The sequence below is a fragment of the Pinus tabuliformis genome, chromosome 7 (genome assembly GCF_031772625.1).
Source record: "Pinus tabuliformis cultivar Carrire ecotype Pingquan chromosome 7, CPIR1, whole genome shotgun sequence".
Taxonomy (NCBI): domain Eukaryota; kingdom Viridiplantae; phylum Streptophyta; class Pinopsida; order Pinales; family Pinaceae; genus Pinus; species Pinus tabuliformis.
The window spans coordinates 147,883,247-147,898,456 of NC_142293.1; the positions used below are offsets into that span (position 1 = coordinate 147,883,247).

The 15,210-nt window shown below is 35.3% G+C and overlaps 2 protein-coding genes across 2 annotated transcripts; both read left to right on the forward strand.

The window, feature by feature from the left end:
• The first annotated feature begins 281 nt into the window (after positions 1 to 281).
• LOC149246279 (patatin-like protein 5) lies at positions 282 to 1,977 on the forward strand. The gene is made up of 5 exons (XM_089440348.1): positions 282 to 314; positions 690 to 845; positions 1,099 to 1,416; positions 1,518 to 1,699; positions 1,817 to 1,977. The coding sequence occupies exons 1-5, from the start codon at positions 282 to 284 to the stop codon at positions 1,875 to 1,877; spliced, it is 750 nt and encodes a 249-aa protein (XP_089296474.1). The 3' UTR covers positions 1,878 to 1,977.
• Positions 1,978 to 12,310: 10,333 nt separating this feature from the next.
• Positions 12,311 to 14,307, forward strand: LOC149246280 (phenylcoumaran benzylic ether reductase IRL1-like). The gene is made up of 5 exons (XM_089455655.1): positions 12,311 to 12,502; positions 12,922 to 13,092; positions 13,495 to 13,735; positions 13,846 to 14,049; positions 14,144 to 14,307. The coding sequence occupies exons 1-5, from the start codon at positions 12,311 to 12,313 to the stop codon at positions 14,305 to 14,307; spliced, it is 972 nt and encodes a 323-aa protein (XP_089311781.1).
• Positions 14,308 to 15,210: the final 903 nt, after the last annotated feature.

Genomic DNA, 15,210 nt, shown 5'->3' on the forward strand with positions numbered 1-15,210 from the left:
TTTAAATACGTCAACCATAATGAATAAATGGTAAAATTGCAAATATTTACAATTCAACTAATTTATATGTATTTTAAATATAAATTTAATATGAGTTAAAAGAGATCTAATTGTTTTAAACAAATAATAAAATTATACTAATTTAGATATATTTTAAATACAAATTTAACAAGAATCCAATTCCTTCACAAGTAAATTTTTTTTATAAATTAATATTACTTAAATAAAAGCCTAAAATAAGCGGCAGTTCCTATTTCCACCTCCATAGCAAAGTTAATGCTATGGAGGGTACACCCTCTGACAGCGGCAGCACCGTAACGACAGTTTTGGATGGGCGGATGCATGTTTTGGACCCATATCCATGCATGATACCATGACCTATGTACATGCATTTTCTGGCCGCTCCGTCACTCCAACTCCGGGAGGCTCCACCGTTCAGCGTAATCAATGCAAGTAATCACGCCATTAATTTTATTCAAATAACGAGCCCATTTGAATTCGAATTCAAATTTGAATTCAACCGCCCAAAATTCAGCGCTCATCCATATTTCAGCAACCACGCCCGCTCTTTTGCATATTGATTCCGTGTTCAGTGTTCTTTTGTCAATGAAGTTGCAGAGGATAGAATATCATGACCTCGCCCTTCAAATTCGGTCTGCACCTGGAGTACTCATCTGTTTTCTTTATAGGTTTTATGTTGCGGCAAATTCTTCAATGGTATCATGCCTATTGGGACCTCAGCAGCTCCAACATATCTTCCTCCTCATTCCTTCAAAACACAAGATTCCCGGGGAAATCCCAGAAACTTCAATCTAATAGACGGGGGAGTTGCAGCTAACGATCCGGTAAGTCGTGGTGATATATTTTTCCATTGCCATCTCAATATGGTTTAAATTTCAGTTTTCAAAGTCACAGCGTAACAGTTTTGGTAAGGGGCCGTGAAATTAATTTGTTGCCCTCTAAAATAATCTTGCAAACATTACTTGCAGTAAACCATGTGTCGAAAGAAATTGTACTTCAGTTTTCAAAGTCACTGCGTAACAGTTTTGCCTAATGGGTTGCGCAATTAATTTGTTGGCCTGTAACATATTCTTGCAGACATTACTTGCAGTAAACCATTTGTTGAAAGAAATTTCCGCTCGCAATTCGAATCCACCATTGTCGAAACAAAGTATTGATTTAAATTTGATCGAGAACGAGTCTAGCAAGCTTCTGGTTCTTTCTCTTGGAACAGGACAAAAAGTAGCTCGTTACAAGGCCACCGACGCTGCAAAATGGGGCTTATTTGGATGGTTAACTAAGGACGGTAGATCACCTTTAATTGATATTTTATTGCAATCAAGTTCGTATATGTCGGACATTCACGAATTCTTCTGGTTCAAAACCATTAACATGCATATGTATCTCAGAATCCAGGTACTTTTCTTGCACCCTCCATATATAATTCACCCATAGATTTTGTGAAGTTGAACAAATCTATATTCGAGATATCTAACACAATGCCTCATTGTGATCAGGAACCGCAGCTGGGAGATCACACTAGCTCCTTGGATCTGTCGACGGAGGAGAATCTAAAAGCCTTGAAAACGATAGGTAGCGATCTCTTGGCCAAGCCTGTTTCAAGTGTCAATATCGAGACGGGCTACTATGAGCCAACGCCAGAGCAAGACTGGAAGACCAACCATGATGCATTGATCAGGTCATTTTAGTTCTTATTGAATACGTCAATTTCAATGAAAATTGCTAAATCAAGTTTTATGACAGAAAATGGTTCATGTGAATTGGTTTCACCGTTAATATTGTATTGATTTAGCAGGTTTGCGCAGCTACTTTCACGTGAAAGAAAGTCACGATCAACTGCTGCTCCTAGTGGCTAAGACTTAGAGTCCTGAAACTTTATGAATGATAGTTTTCCTCAGTTTATGAATGTTAGTTTTCCCTTATGAATGTTGTACTTTGTTCGAAGATGATCTTAACTTCGATATGTAATGTAACTTTGATATCCAATTTGAAAATTGAGGCTTTCTGCATATTTCATTAATATATTGATTTTGAAAATAATGTTATTTACCATGCCTTTACAAAAAGTCACACAAGAATTAACATAGTAATATTTACATTATTAAAGAAATCATTGAGCTCAAACTTTTAAGGTATATATGTAATTTCGTTTTCATTTTGATTATTAATATTATTAAAATTTTCAATCTTATTATCATTAATTCGGTCATGCAAACCATCTAGACCCTGTGTGGACATAGACACATCTTAAACGCCATTTAAATATGAAAGATCCCCACTCTGCTTTTTATGTGGACATCCCCATTAAGATTTTGGTAGAGTAGGATATCTTTGTGATACATATGGCATAGAATATAATATTAATGGTATGGAGATTTTTGTGGGGTGGGAATAGCCTATGTTCCCATGAGTAAATTTTTCATATCATTCATTTAGTTGCATGGATTGCATTAAAATTTTTATGGTATTCTTTGTTTTTAATTAATATTTTTTTAATTTTGGATTAATATTTTTAAGTCATTTGATTCTACTTATGTTATTAATATCACATTTTTTACACCTTTTTAAGAAAAAAAATTAATATTTTATTTTTTAAAGTAAGAATGTCCATTTTCACTTTTTTTTTTTATGTTTTCTAGCCATTAAACATTTTGCTATGATTTATGATTTTATTGATAAAAATGTAATTTTTAATTTTCTAAATTTAATTGTTGAATCTATAAATGGATTTAATTTCTTGAATAATTCTAATTCTACTTGCAAAAATTCTTCTAGCTTAATTTTTGTTAAAACCAATTTTAAAAATGTAATCAAAAATGTTTGAAAAGTATAATATATGGACTACTAGAAAGAAAAAGACAAGTATAAACATTTTATATTTTATACCTTTAAAATATGATGATCTAACTATGTGTGACATTGTAATTGTCAATTTATAAACTACATTTATGAATGCGTAAATGGATTTAGCACCATTAAAAACAACCATTGCACTTTAATGAAAAAAAATAGTGAAAAAATACTCCAATAAAAGTTAAGAACAATAATGTTAAAATATTACAAAGAAAACAAAAATTCCTACACATTTTTATTTTTTATTTTTTTTCTTACTATCAATGGTGAAATCTAGCTATCCATTTGATGGTAAAAATGTAATTTTATCTTTCTTTAATTACATTTTTGCATGCATAAATTAATTCATCACCCTTAAAAATATTTATTTGATCACTATTATGTAATCTCAAACATTAATATCTTGAATTTTAGCAATTATTTTAATTTTTCCGCCAAAAGTTGTCAGCAAAAAAATGTCTAAGCTGTTACAAATCAAATGAAAATTTAAAGCATTTTATATTCTAAACTATTTTAACTATTATTTTTCAAATCCAACTAAATTTTTATTTTCCATTGTTTAAATTACATTTATTATTTTTAGTAGTATGTATAAACCAATTCATAATCCTAAAAATCCTCTATTTTACCAAAATTTACCTTCAACCACAAATATCTACAATTATGAAAATTTATATAATTTTTGGACCTAATTTTGAGAAAACTTATGTAGAAAAATATTCCCATAAAAAAATTCAAAAAATAAGATTTTTATCTTGCTACAAAGAGAAGGAAAAATATAACATTCTATTGTATAACATTTTATAATGATATATAATGAAATCCTGCTATTTTCTAACCATATATAATGAAATTCGACTATGTAACAGTTTGAAATATGATAATTTTCATTGAATAAAGTAGACCTTCTTTCACTTATATTATCTAATCTCAACCAGTGATATAAGTAAATTCCAAAAACTATTTTCACTATTTTCGACATTTTGGAAAAACGTAGTTGGAAATATGATGTATGAGGTTGGTGAAAATGGGGTGGTAGTTTGGAATTAGACTACTGGCTAACATTGTAACCAATGAGATGCGCGTTGATGGATCTTATATGTGGAATTTCCCCCTGAGGGTCCCGCTTATCTGACCAATCACTATCAGCCCTTCTCTCACTTTCCCTTTTGTTAAGAGCTTCAATATGCGCCATTGATCTCACTTCACGAGATCCAATAGATATCGCATCGTTCTCTCACCAACTTACTTGAATGATATCCACCGTAGATGTCACGTAATCTCACGTGGATTCTTGCACGAATGATATAAGGACGAGAGTGCGCAAGAAAATTGGTTTTCTTGTGCTACGTGTCGACCGCTAAGGTTGATTGCGTGAATTTTCCAAATACCATTTACGATCTTTTGGGCGCATGAGATGCCACTTCCCGTTTATCAAATACAACCCACGTGCTTAATTCATACTTTAAGGAAGATGCGTAAGGAAAGGTTTAGCGCTTAAGCTCAATATTAACTCTTAATACTAATTGACTGTGAATTATAAATAAAATGTTTAAACAGAGGAAAATACCCAATTAGGGTCTAGAATTCCATTACACAGTCATAAGAGAATTTATACACCAGAACAATGCTTCCACACCACACTTCAATCAATTATTCAACAAAATCAAAATTAGAGAGTCTTGGCCCTCTTGGCTCGATTACAATAGTCTGTTTGACTTCTGTTCAATCTCAAACCCTATCTCTCACTCAAAAACTCTCGCTTACTCACCATGTTATCGATTATCTAATCTCTATCATTACATTCTTTCTTCTTTTATGAATCAAATCCTATCCTAACTTCATTTACAACTCGATCCCTATTTTTAATAGTCTAACAATCAAATCCCTATTTGCAAGCTTAGTGACACACCTATACTAACAAATTATCTCCTATTCTAAAAATAATACAATAATCTAATTATTACAATAATTGAGATAAAGATTAATTCAAGAGTTCCAACCCTCTCTACTTATAATTGATTTTGACCACTCAGGTCAATGAAATTCATTTCTTGTTAGCCACAACATGTGAACATACAATCATTTTGCTAGCTAAGTCCATATGCTCCTGCATTAGACTCCCGAGGAAGGAAATAATCCTTCAGACTTTTAGGATTTACTCCATACTTTTATAACTTTGGTGCTGTCAACCAACTAACATCCTTTATTGGTTGTCCATTCCATTTGACTAAATACTTAAAATAAACATGTCCTTTTGTTCTTTTAGTTACTATTTTCTCCAAAATAGCTTCCACCTCTTTCTTGACTGTCTTTGGCATTTGTTCTTCCCAATTTAAAGTTTGAACTTTATCTCCTGCATGTTCCTTTTATAGTTTTGACTCTGTCTCCTTGTACGGATATAAATCTACAACATTGAAGGTAGGTGATATTCCAATCCCTTCTGGAAATTCAATTTCATAAGCATTAGTTGAAAGCATCCTCACAATTCTACATGGCTCTATCTTTTTCATCTTTAGTTTATTGCAAGTCCCAACAGGAAATTTTTATTTTCTCAAGTATACCATCACTAGATCTCCCACTTGGAATTCTTTTTCTTTCCTCATCATATCAACTCTCTCTTTGTATTTGCTGCTACTTTGCTGCAATCTAGCTTTCACATCTTCTTGTAGTCTTTGCATCTGCTCTGCAAACTCTTCAACATTTTCATTTCTTGTCTCCTGTTTTCCAAAACTTTTGAGCTCATATGCGCCTCTTGGATTCATTCAAAAAATAATATGAAATGGCCTCATCCTAGTACTGCGGTTTGGAGTGTCACTATAAGCAAACTCATCTTGAGCGAGTGCTAAATCCCAATGCTTAGGATTGTTATATGCTATACTTATCAATATGTTTCCCAAGCTTTTGTTTACCACTTCGGTCTGTCCATCTATTTTAGGGTGATATGGTGAACTAAAACTAAGGTTGGCACCTAGTTTATCCTAAGAGTTCTCCAGCAATTCCCAACAAACTTTGTGTCTCTATCAGACACAATACTTATAGTTAATACATGTAACCTTACAACTTCTGAAAAAAATAGATTGGCAAGATGTGTTGCATCACTTGTCTCTTTACATTCAATGAAACGTGCCATTTTAGAAAATCTATCTATCACAACATAAATGGAATCATTCCCTCTTTGGGTTCTAGGTAATCCAAAAACAAAATCCATACTAATTACATCCCATGGTCGGTCTGGTATTGGAAATGGTTGGTACAATCTTGTATTTTGGCTTCTCCCTTTAGCATGCTGACAGATCCTGCATTTCTCGACAATATATACTCAAAATATTGGTTTGTGGTTACCTCAGAAATTTCTTTCTTTAACCTTGAAAGGTCCCCCGATTCCATCTCGTGGGCCTTCCCCATACCCGCTTTTCCTTTGACGCCTCGTTGAAGCTCCTCGTCTGCAAAGTAATTACGAATGTCGAACTCTTCGTCCGAGTCATCCTGTATAGTAAAATAGACCCTCTGCATAGCTTCCTCAACCGTGCTCTTGCCTTTTTCCGCTGGAGTTGGTGTCTTACTCCTCGTCCACCTTCCTGCTCCCCTGTCCTGGTGTTCCGCCATCTTACCGTCCTTCTGCTGCTGCAATTCCTCTCTACACTTCCTCGCTCTGCGTTGCTGCGTTTCTAGATTCGTCTTTGGTTTTGGTCGATTACATGCAAGCCTTGAATTATCGTTATGCTGCCACCTTGCCGTCTTGAAACTGCGCTGCAGCCTGTCATTATCATAAATGCTCATTCCATATACTCTTCCATGATAGGAAACTAGTACCAACTCGCTGACGTAACCACCGCTTCTCCTCGGTACCTTGCCCAATTTCCGTCTTGGGATGGTCGAACTTCCCATGGGTTGATTGCTGCCAACCTTCATGACTTTAATTCCATAATCTTGAACCTGCAAACGCTGTGATCGCGCATTGAATACTCTGTCCTTCCCCCTCCTCGCTATAATCCGGAGGCTCCTAATTATTCCTTCCCTGTGCGGTCGCGTCATCATAATCCTGATTTAATATAGTTTTTAACTCATCCCACCTTGGTTCATCTTGTAATGATGTCCAACTGCAATCTACGCTTCTGTTCGGCCCTCCACTACCCCAATTAGCCAATAGATCGGCGGCACGGTTACCATTTCTCAGTACATGGTTTGTGGTTGTATACTCAATCCTACTCAGCATCTGCCCAATATCCTGTAGGATCCCTGCTGTCCGCCAACTCTTCGACACATGTTCCCAGCTCTTCCCATCCCTTAATTTCTTCAACATATCGATCGTAATTTGTGAGTCGCCTTCGATTTCTAGACTCCTATAACCGTTCCTAACTGCTATCCGGAGTCCGTGGTAAACTGCCCATAATTCCGCTTCATTGTTCGTCATTTCCCCTCCGCCTTCAGCATAAATCCACCTCGTATTACCACTGCTATCTCTGAAAAGACCCCCTGAACCTGCTTGTCCCGGGTTACCCTTTGAGGCCCCGTCGAAGTTTAATTTAATGCATCGCTCCCCAGGCATCCTATAATGATTGGGGCTCGGCAGTTCATTTCTTATCTTCCGCTCCGTATTAGGATAAATCAACTGAAATTCCATGTTTAATTTGGAGACTATCCTCTGTTCCTCCTCGTTCAATCTCCAATCCTCTTCATCCCATACTTCTGATAAAACCGTTTCTTTAAGCGATCGACAGATTTCATCCCAAAGTCTCGACTCATGCCAACTATTATCCCTAAAGATTCGTCGATTTCGCTCTTTCCAAATCGCCCAAACGACAAAACCAATCGCTAGACTCCATATTCTTCTTACAACTTTGCTTTGGAAATTCCCTTTTCCCCACTGAAACAGAGTATTCCTGATGCTACCGGGATCCCTCTTCGTCATACCAAAGAGCACTCTAATTTCCTCCCATATACTCTTAGTATATATACAGTTATTCAACAGATGCTCCTGAGTTTCGAATTCCTTAGTGCATAGACTACATCTTGATGGTCCAATCATTCCTCGTTTCTGCATATTATCCCAAGTTAGGATCCTTCCTCTGCATACCAGCCATACAAAGCATGTAACTTTAGGCCACCATTTGCCTTCCCAAATCTTTTTCCATCCTATTGGTTCCTCCTCTCTGTCCTCCTTCGTTACCCAATAATAGGCTTCTTTGACTGTAAACATACCCACCATCGCTTTACCCCATCTAAGGATATCCTCACCTTCTCGGACCTTAATTTTCCTTGATTCTATTTCTCTGTCATACAATTGCCTAGCCGCCTGGCCTATGTTGTCAGCCCATTCATCCGGTGTTTTCCAAACTCTCCATATATCGTTTGATTCGGCTCTTTTCCAATAATCTCTTACATATTTCATTCCCACTCGTTGCGCTGTTTGTTTAACTTCTTGGAGAGTTTGTATCCTATCCAAAATACCCCGTTGTTGCCAACTTTCCTCCCAAAATCTTGCTGTGTTTCCTGCACGGATTTCCCAGAAGGCATAGTCCCTAACTAGCGCCCTATTTCTGCTCGCAAAATCCCAAATCTGTGAACCTCTTGGGGTTTCTTCTATTCTTAAGCGTCCTTCAGTAGTATCGGGCATGCCATATTTGTGGGACCAAATTCTTTTCCATACATCATTTCCTCCCTGGACCCATCGCCACCATAATTTCGCCCCTAAAGTCTTATTTACAATTTCAGGATCTCGTACTCCCAGACCTCCTTCCTCTTTCCGCATAATTACATTCTTCCATGAAACCAGAGTCCATTTCTTCTGCTGCTTGGGACCGCCCCATAAAAATTTTCCAAAGATTTCTCTCATTTTGGCAAAAACTCCTTTGGGAGCAGCCATAATAGACAGGTGATATATGGGGATAGATAATAAGACCGATTTTAATAAAACAATTCTACTTGCTAAATTCAACAATCTGAATGACCAACTGTCTAATCTTTTCCTGACTCGTTCCAACAGATTTTGCCAATTTTTAATCCGATTAGGGTTTATATCCAATTGGATACCCAAATACTTCGTAGGTAACTCCCCCTTCCTAAAACCTAGAACTCTGGTTAAATGGGTTTTGATAGATTCATGCGAATTAAATATGAAAGTACAAGATTTATCGTTATTAATCTCCATACCTGATGCGCTCTTGAAGACTTCTAAGATCCTCTTGAAATTCCTCACCTCCTTTAGCGACGCTTCGCCAAATAACATCAAATCATCAACAAACTGTTGATGTGTGATAGTCAAATTATTCCCCCACAACCTTATGCCCCTGATTCTCCTTTCACTAACTTCCTTTTTTATTTTCCTACTTAATCCTTCCATAGCCAAGATAAACAAAAACGGAGAAATTGGGTCCCCCTGCCTAATTCCCCTGCTGGCATTAAACGGGTCTGTAGGAATACCATTAACCAAAATTGAAAAATTTGGAGTAGAGATCATACTAATAATCCATGCTATCCACCTTCTCTCAAAACCGTAGGCTTCCAAAACCGCTCTGAGATAGTCCCAATTCAGTCTGTCATAGGCCTTGGATAAATCCAACTTCATCAGCATCCCTTTCTGTTTTTTCATTTTTAGGGAATGTATCACCTCCTGAGATACTACTATCCCATCCAGGATCTGCCGTCCCTCCACAAACCCAGTCTGTTCAGGCGCAATTAAGTTAGGTAAGAGAGGTTTCAGTCTTTTCACTATCAAAGTAGAAATTATCTTATATACTACGTTACACAGGGCTATGGGTCTAAAACCCTGTGGTTCCTCCGAATTATTACTTTTTGGAATTAAAGTCAGAAAAGTCGAATTTATTCCAGGCCATATTCGCTGTCTCATTCGGGATTCTTCTACGGCCTCTAGTATATCTTTACCCATAAAATTCCAACTAGCCTGGAAGAATTCCACCGTATACCCATCTGGACCGGGAGCCTTATTCTTACTCATATTCATAACAACTTCTCCTAATTCTTCCATTGTCACTGCCCTCATTAATGCCATATTTTGCTCCGCAGTTACTAATCTTGGTATCTCTCTGCAAATATTATTGATAGCTGCTCCTCTATCCCGTTGATTTTCTGTCAAAATTCCTTTAAAGTAATCAACTAGAATCTTTTCAATCTCTTCCTGTTCTATTACTCTGTCTCCTTCAGCATTTTTAATTGAATAGATTCTATTCCTCTGCCTATGTTGAATCATAGCTTGATGGAAAAATTTGGTATTTCGCTCACCTTCCCTTAACCATTTTATCCTTGATTTTTGTCGCCACAAGATCTCCTCTTGCTTTCTTCGCTCTTCCAACTGACTTATTATTCTGCCTTCCTCCCTACTTGAGTCATCATCCCTTCCTTCCAGAATGATCTTTTGCTGGATGTCCTCCATTTCTCTTTCTAATTTCTGCTTTGCTTCCATAATATTCCCGAATTCTTTCCTATTCCATTCTTTTATTCTCCCTTTAATTTCCTTTAGCTTCAATTGTAAAGTATGCATTTTTCCGTTACCCCTGACAGTGCTCTGATTCCACCACTCCTCCACTTTCTTGATGAATTGTGGGTCTCTAAGCCAAAACGATTCAAATCGGAAAGGCTTCTTCCCCTTAACCTTCTTGATATCAATATCTAATCGTATTGGCCAATGATCTGAACCCAGGCTAGGCAAAATTTTAGCTTCAATAAACACATCTCGATTCAAAATTTCCTCTGACAGCAAAAATCTATCCAATCTAGAAGCGATTTGATTCTGTCCTCCTCTTCGATTGTTCCAGGTATGGACGCCATTATTTGTAGTAATATCGACTAACCTCAGGTCCCTAATCATGTCATTGAACTCCTCCATATTCTGGTCCTCTCTCCTTATGCCTCCTCTCTTCTCCCGTAGATCTCTAATCATATTGAAATCCCCTCCAATTATCCACGGGATATTCGGAATTAAGCTTCTCATAGTATAGATATTCTTTAAGAAATCATGCCTTTCCCTATGATTATGAGGTCCATATACTCCTGTGACAAGAATGCTATCCCCCATTCCCACTAATCTAAACAGCCCTGAAAGGATTCTAGGCAAACTATACCAGTATTCAAAAATTACCTCTTCCGGGTTCCACAAAATAGCCACTCCTCCTGCTGTAGCAACTGCATCCAACGCCATAACCTCATATCCAATTTTTAAATTTTTAATAATACATGCCAACTGCTGGCTTTCCATTTTCGTTTCCTGAATGATCATTATGCTTGGCCTATCTTTCTTAACTCTATCTTTCAAATATCTCTGTTTCCCTTTACTATTTAATCCCCTGATGTTCCAACTTGTAACAATCATTTAAAACTTTTTAGAAGTTTGTTGAAATACCTCCGACAGAGGTATCACCCTTCCTGAATTTACTAAAGTCTCACCCACTGCTTGGATTGATTCATTTAAAGTTCTTCTCCCTTTTTTCCTTCCACCTTTTCCTTGTCCTTCCCCTTCTGAACATTGGGACACCTGACTTCCCACTTGATCAGTACTGTGTTCTATCAATACTCCTTTCTTCTCTTTATATCTTTGAAAAGTTTCTTTATATAACTGTTTCTCCTTCTCCCGGATGAATCTTTCATCTAATTTTTTCCACTCATTAAGTAATTTTTTCATAATATTACTTAAATAAGACCCTAAAATAAGGGAAACTCCTATTTTGTAGACTATAGAAAAGTAAACGTTGACTGACATGCCAGGGATTTACCTTTCGTCCTCTCTCTCACAACATGCGAATCAAGATAACAGTCTGGAGAAAAAAGGCAAAAGATAAATGCCTAGCCTGTCAGCGAGCATTTACTTTTCTATAGTCTATGAAATAGGAACCGCCTAAAACAAACCGCTCAGTACAGTACAATAACGGAAGGATGAATTTTAAAATTTTCGATAACGTCACCAATGACCTGTCAAATTTAACATCGCGGACCATCTTTGCTAGTATTTTACGGTTAAACTAATTTAGATGCATTTTAAATACAAATTTAATATTTTCTTCACGTGTAATAAACTAATATTACTTAAATGAGACCGTAAAATAAGCCTCTATGTACGGTACGATAAGGGAAAATGAATTTTAAAATTTTCGATAACGTCACCAATGACAAATTTAACATCGTGGAAACACGGCTTAACGTCCACGCTTCCGCCAATGTTGACAACTCTCATCCTTCCATAGGAGGACACACTGCCCAATGCTTGGAGGAACATGCATTGCCCACTGCCCAAAAAGTTTTACAATTACCGCACAACTGCTACTAAAATAATAAATATATTACATAGCAACTAGGGGTGAACATCTTAGAAATTTACATTTTGACCCGCTCTCCAATCTAAGATTGTCCTATTCCCTTCAATATAAATTCATACGGGATTGTCTTGGGATTCATTATCCAGTTGAATTTCAACGCCAACATGGGAAGCAGCAGCAGCAGGATTCTGATAATTGGAGCAACAGGCTACATTGGTCGTTATATCGCCGAAGCCAGCCTGGCTCTCGCCCATCCCACTTTCCTTCTCGTCAGAGACTCCACGCCTGCTGCTTCTAATTCTGAGAAAGCCCAGTTGCTGGAATCCTTGGAGGCCTCAGGTGCTAATATCCTTCATGTAAGTAAATCTACCCATATTGTATGCCAATCAAATTATAATTTACATGGGTTGGAGGGCGTATTAATTTATTTATTTGAAGATGAAAGAGTATGATTTATCTTAAATATTGATTTAACAGGAAGAAAATGAATTGGTATAGATTTATTTTAAATAAAGAGTTAATATAGATTTATTTTAAATACAGAGTTAATATAAGTTGAAAAGATTTAGATTCAATTTTTTTAATTGTAACTCTTGTTACTAGTCTACATTATTTAAATATTTAATATAGTTATTTATTTATAGATTTAGATTCAATTTTTTTAATTGTAACTCTTGTTACTAGTCTACATTATTTAAATATTTAATATAGTTATTTATTTATCATTTTTATTTTAAAACATGAACAAAATTTCAATTTTGATGTGATGGTGCAGGGATCGCTGGATGATATTTCCAGTCTCGTAAAAGCCATAAAAAAGGTGGATGTGGTTATCTCCGCAATAGGTGGAGGTGGATCACAAACACAACTAACTGATAACTGTATGGATTCCTTTTCACTTCAGCATAACATTATCAACGCTATTAAACAAGTTGGAACCATCAAGGTAGGGACTAATATAACCTGGTTTATTTGAAGTTTCTTTAAATTGGAGTTTTATAAAAAATTTTAAGGATAGAAGTTTATTTTAAAATTTATAAATTTTGGACAATTTTATTAGTTTCAAATATGTAAATTGTAAAATGTTTAGCAATATTTTTGTAAAAATATTTTTTATCATTTTATATTAATCTATATAAAATTTTGCTTTTTAAAATAAAATAAAAATTGGTGGATGGTATTTAAATAAAAAAAAAATTGATTGTAAATATTAACCCCTCATTACAGATTCATTCACGGAATATTACTCTACACAGTCAGCTTATTGTGATAATTACAGATTCATTCCCAGATAATTACAGATTTTTGTAATCCAAGAGTCCAACTAAGTGTACTTTTGACAACACAGAGATTTTTGCCAGCCGAGTTCGTGAACGACGTCGATAGAGTGAATGCAGTGGAGCCTGCAAAGAGTTGGTACTTTGCACTGAAAGCTGAACTTCGTCGGGCAATCGAAGGGCAAGGCATTCCTTATACATACATCTGCTGCAACTGCTTTGCTGGCCTTTTCGTTTCAAATCTCGGGCAAAGGGGACTTCCAGTTCCTCCGCGAGATAAAGTTGAAATACTTGGCAATGGAAATGCCAAAGGTCTGTATATAAATTTAACGCTGCTACTTGTGATTTTATGTTCAGAATATAATATTCAGATTTTCTTACATAATTAAGAATTGGTTTCTGAATTATACGTGCGCATGCAGCTGTGTATATGAGTGAAGAGGACGTTGGAATTTTCACAATCAAAGCTGTGGATGATGAGAGAACTGTGAACAAGACCCTGCATTTCAGGCCTCCTCCCAATACTCTATCCTTCAACGACCTTGTAGCCTTGTGGGAGAAAAAGATTGGCAAAACTCTTGACAAAATTTTCATAGAGGAAGACCAACTCCTCAAACAAATTGCAGGTTAGAATATCCAACTTACAACTCAATTTTATTCCCATTTTTATTTTTGTTTAAATTTGTCATTCATGGTGGGCGTTGTTGTAACTTGAGACAGAAGCGCCGTTCCCTGCGGCTCTTTTACTGTCACTACGATACTCCTTTTTCGTGAAGGGAGATCAAACCAACTTCAAATTTGGAGATGAAGGTGTGGAAGTGAGTGAGCTGTACCCCGATATGAAATACACCACTATAGAAGAATACCTTGACCAGTATGTTTGATAGCAAAAGCATGGTATGACGAAGTACATTTGATTGTATAATGCACAAAATATTTGTATGAAGATATAATGATGCAGAAAATTCTGGCCACAGCTTTCCCACGAAGACCTTGTGAATATATATATATATATATATATATAAAAGTCTTTTCACTAATTTTATATTCAAATTTAATTTTGGTTAAATTTGAATATTTCAAAATTATTGTTTTTTTTTCTATCATTAAAATTATTGTTTTTATTTTTTATTATTATTATATGATATATAATTTTAAAAAATTATAAGTTTCTTTCACCATATTTATATTTCAATCTAATGTATTAAAAAACAATTTATACATATCATGACTTATAAATACCACATGTCTAACATGACACATGTTAGAAAGATATTTTTTCTTTTTCTATAACTAAAATTATTGTTTTATTTTTTTGTTATTATATGATATATATAATTTTAACAAATTATAAGAAGTTTCTTTCACCATATTTATATTTCAATCTAATGTATTAAAAAACAATTTATACATATCATGGCTTTTAAATACCCCATGTCCAATATGACACATGTTGATAGATATGCATTATGCAGAGAGAAAAAATAATCAGTAAATCAACTATATCGTTATCTCTGTACTTTTTTGTTGAGGCATTTCTTTAGCTAGAAATAATGCTTCCAAAAAAACTTAATATATTCCAAATTTATTGGTTTTTTTTGTAATTAAAATTATTGTTTTTATTTTTTATTATTATATGATATATAATTTTAAAAAATTATATTTCAATTTAATGTATTGAAAAATAATTTATACATATCATGACTTATCAATACCACATGTTTAATATGTGATGCAGGAGCATCTGGACTTAGCCAACAATGTGATGGTTTGTTCACATCTTGTGG

Bases quoted from the DNA above. Each gene is read 5' to 3' on its own strand.
- LOC149246279 (XM_089440348.1), top strand. From the start codon at position 282: ATGGAGGGTACACCCTCTGACAGCGGCAGCACC. The intron at 315-689 runs GTAACGACAGTT...TTTTCTTTATAG, and splicing joins CCTCTGACAGCGGCAGCACC to GTTTTATGTTGCGGCAAATT. The intron at 1,417-1,517 runs GTACTTTTCTTG...CATTGTGATCAG, and splicing joins ATATGTATCTCAGAATCCAG to GAACCGCAGCTGGGAGATCA.
- LOC149246280 (XM_089455655.1), top strand. From the start codon at position 12,311: ATGGGAAGCAGCAGCAGCAGGATTCTGATAATTGGAGCAACAGGCTAC. The intron at 12,503-12,921 runs GTAAGTAAATCT...GTGATGGTGCAG, and splicing joins CAGGTGCTAATATCCTTCAT to GGATCGCTGGATGATATTTC. The intron at 13,093-13,494 runs GTAGGGACTAAT...TTGACAACACAG, and splicing joins AACAAGTTGGAACCATCAAG to AGATTTTTGCCAGCCGAGTT.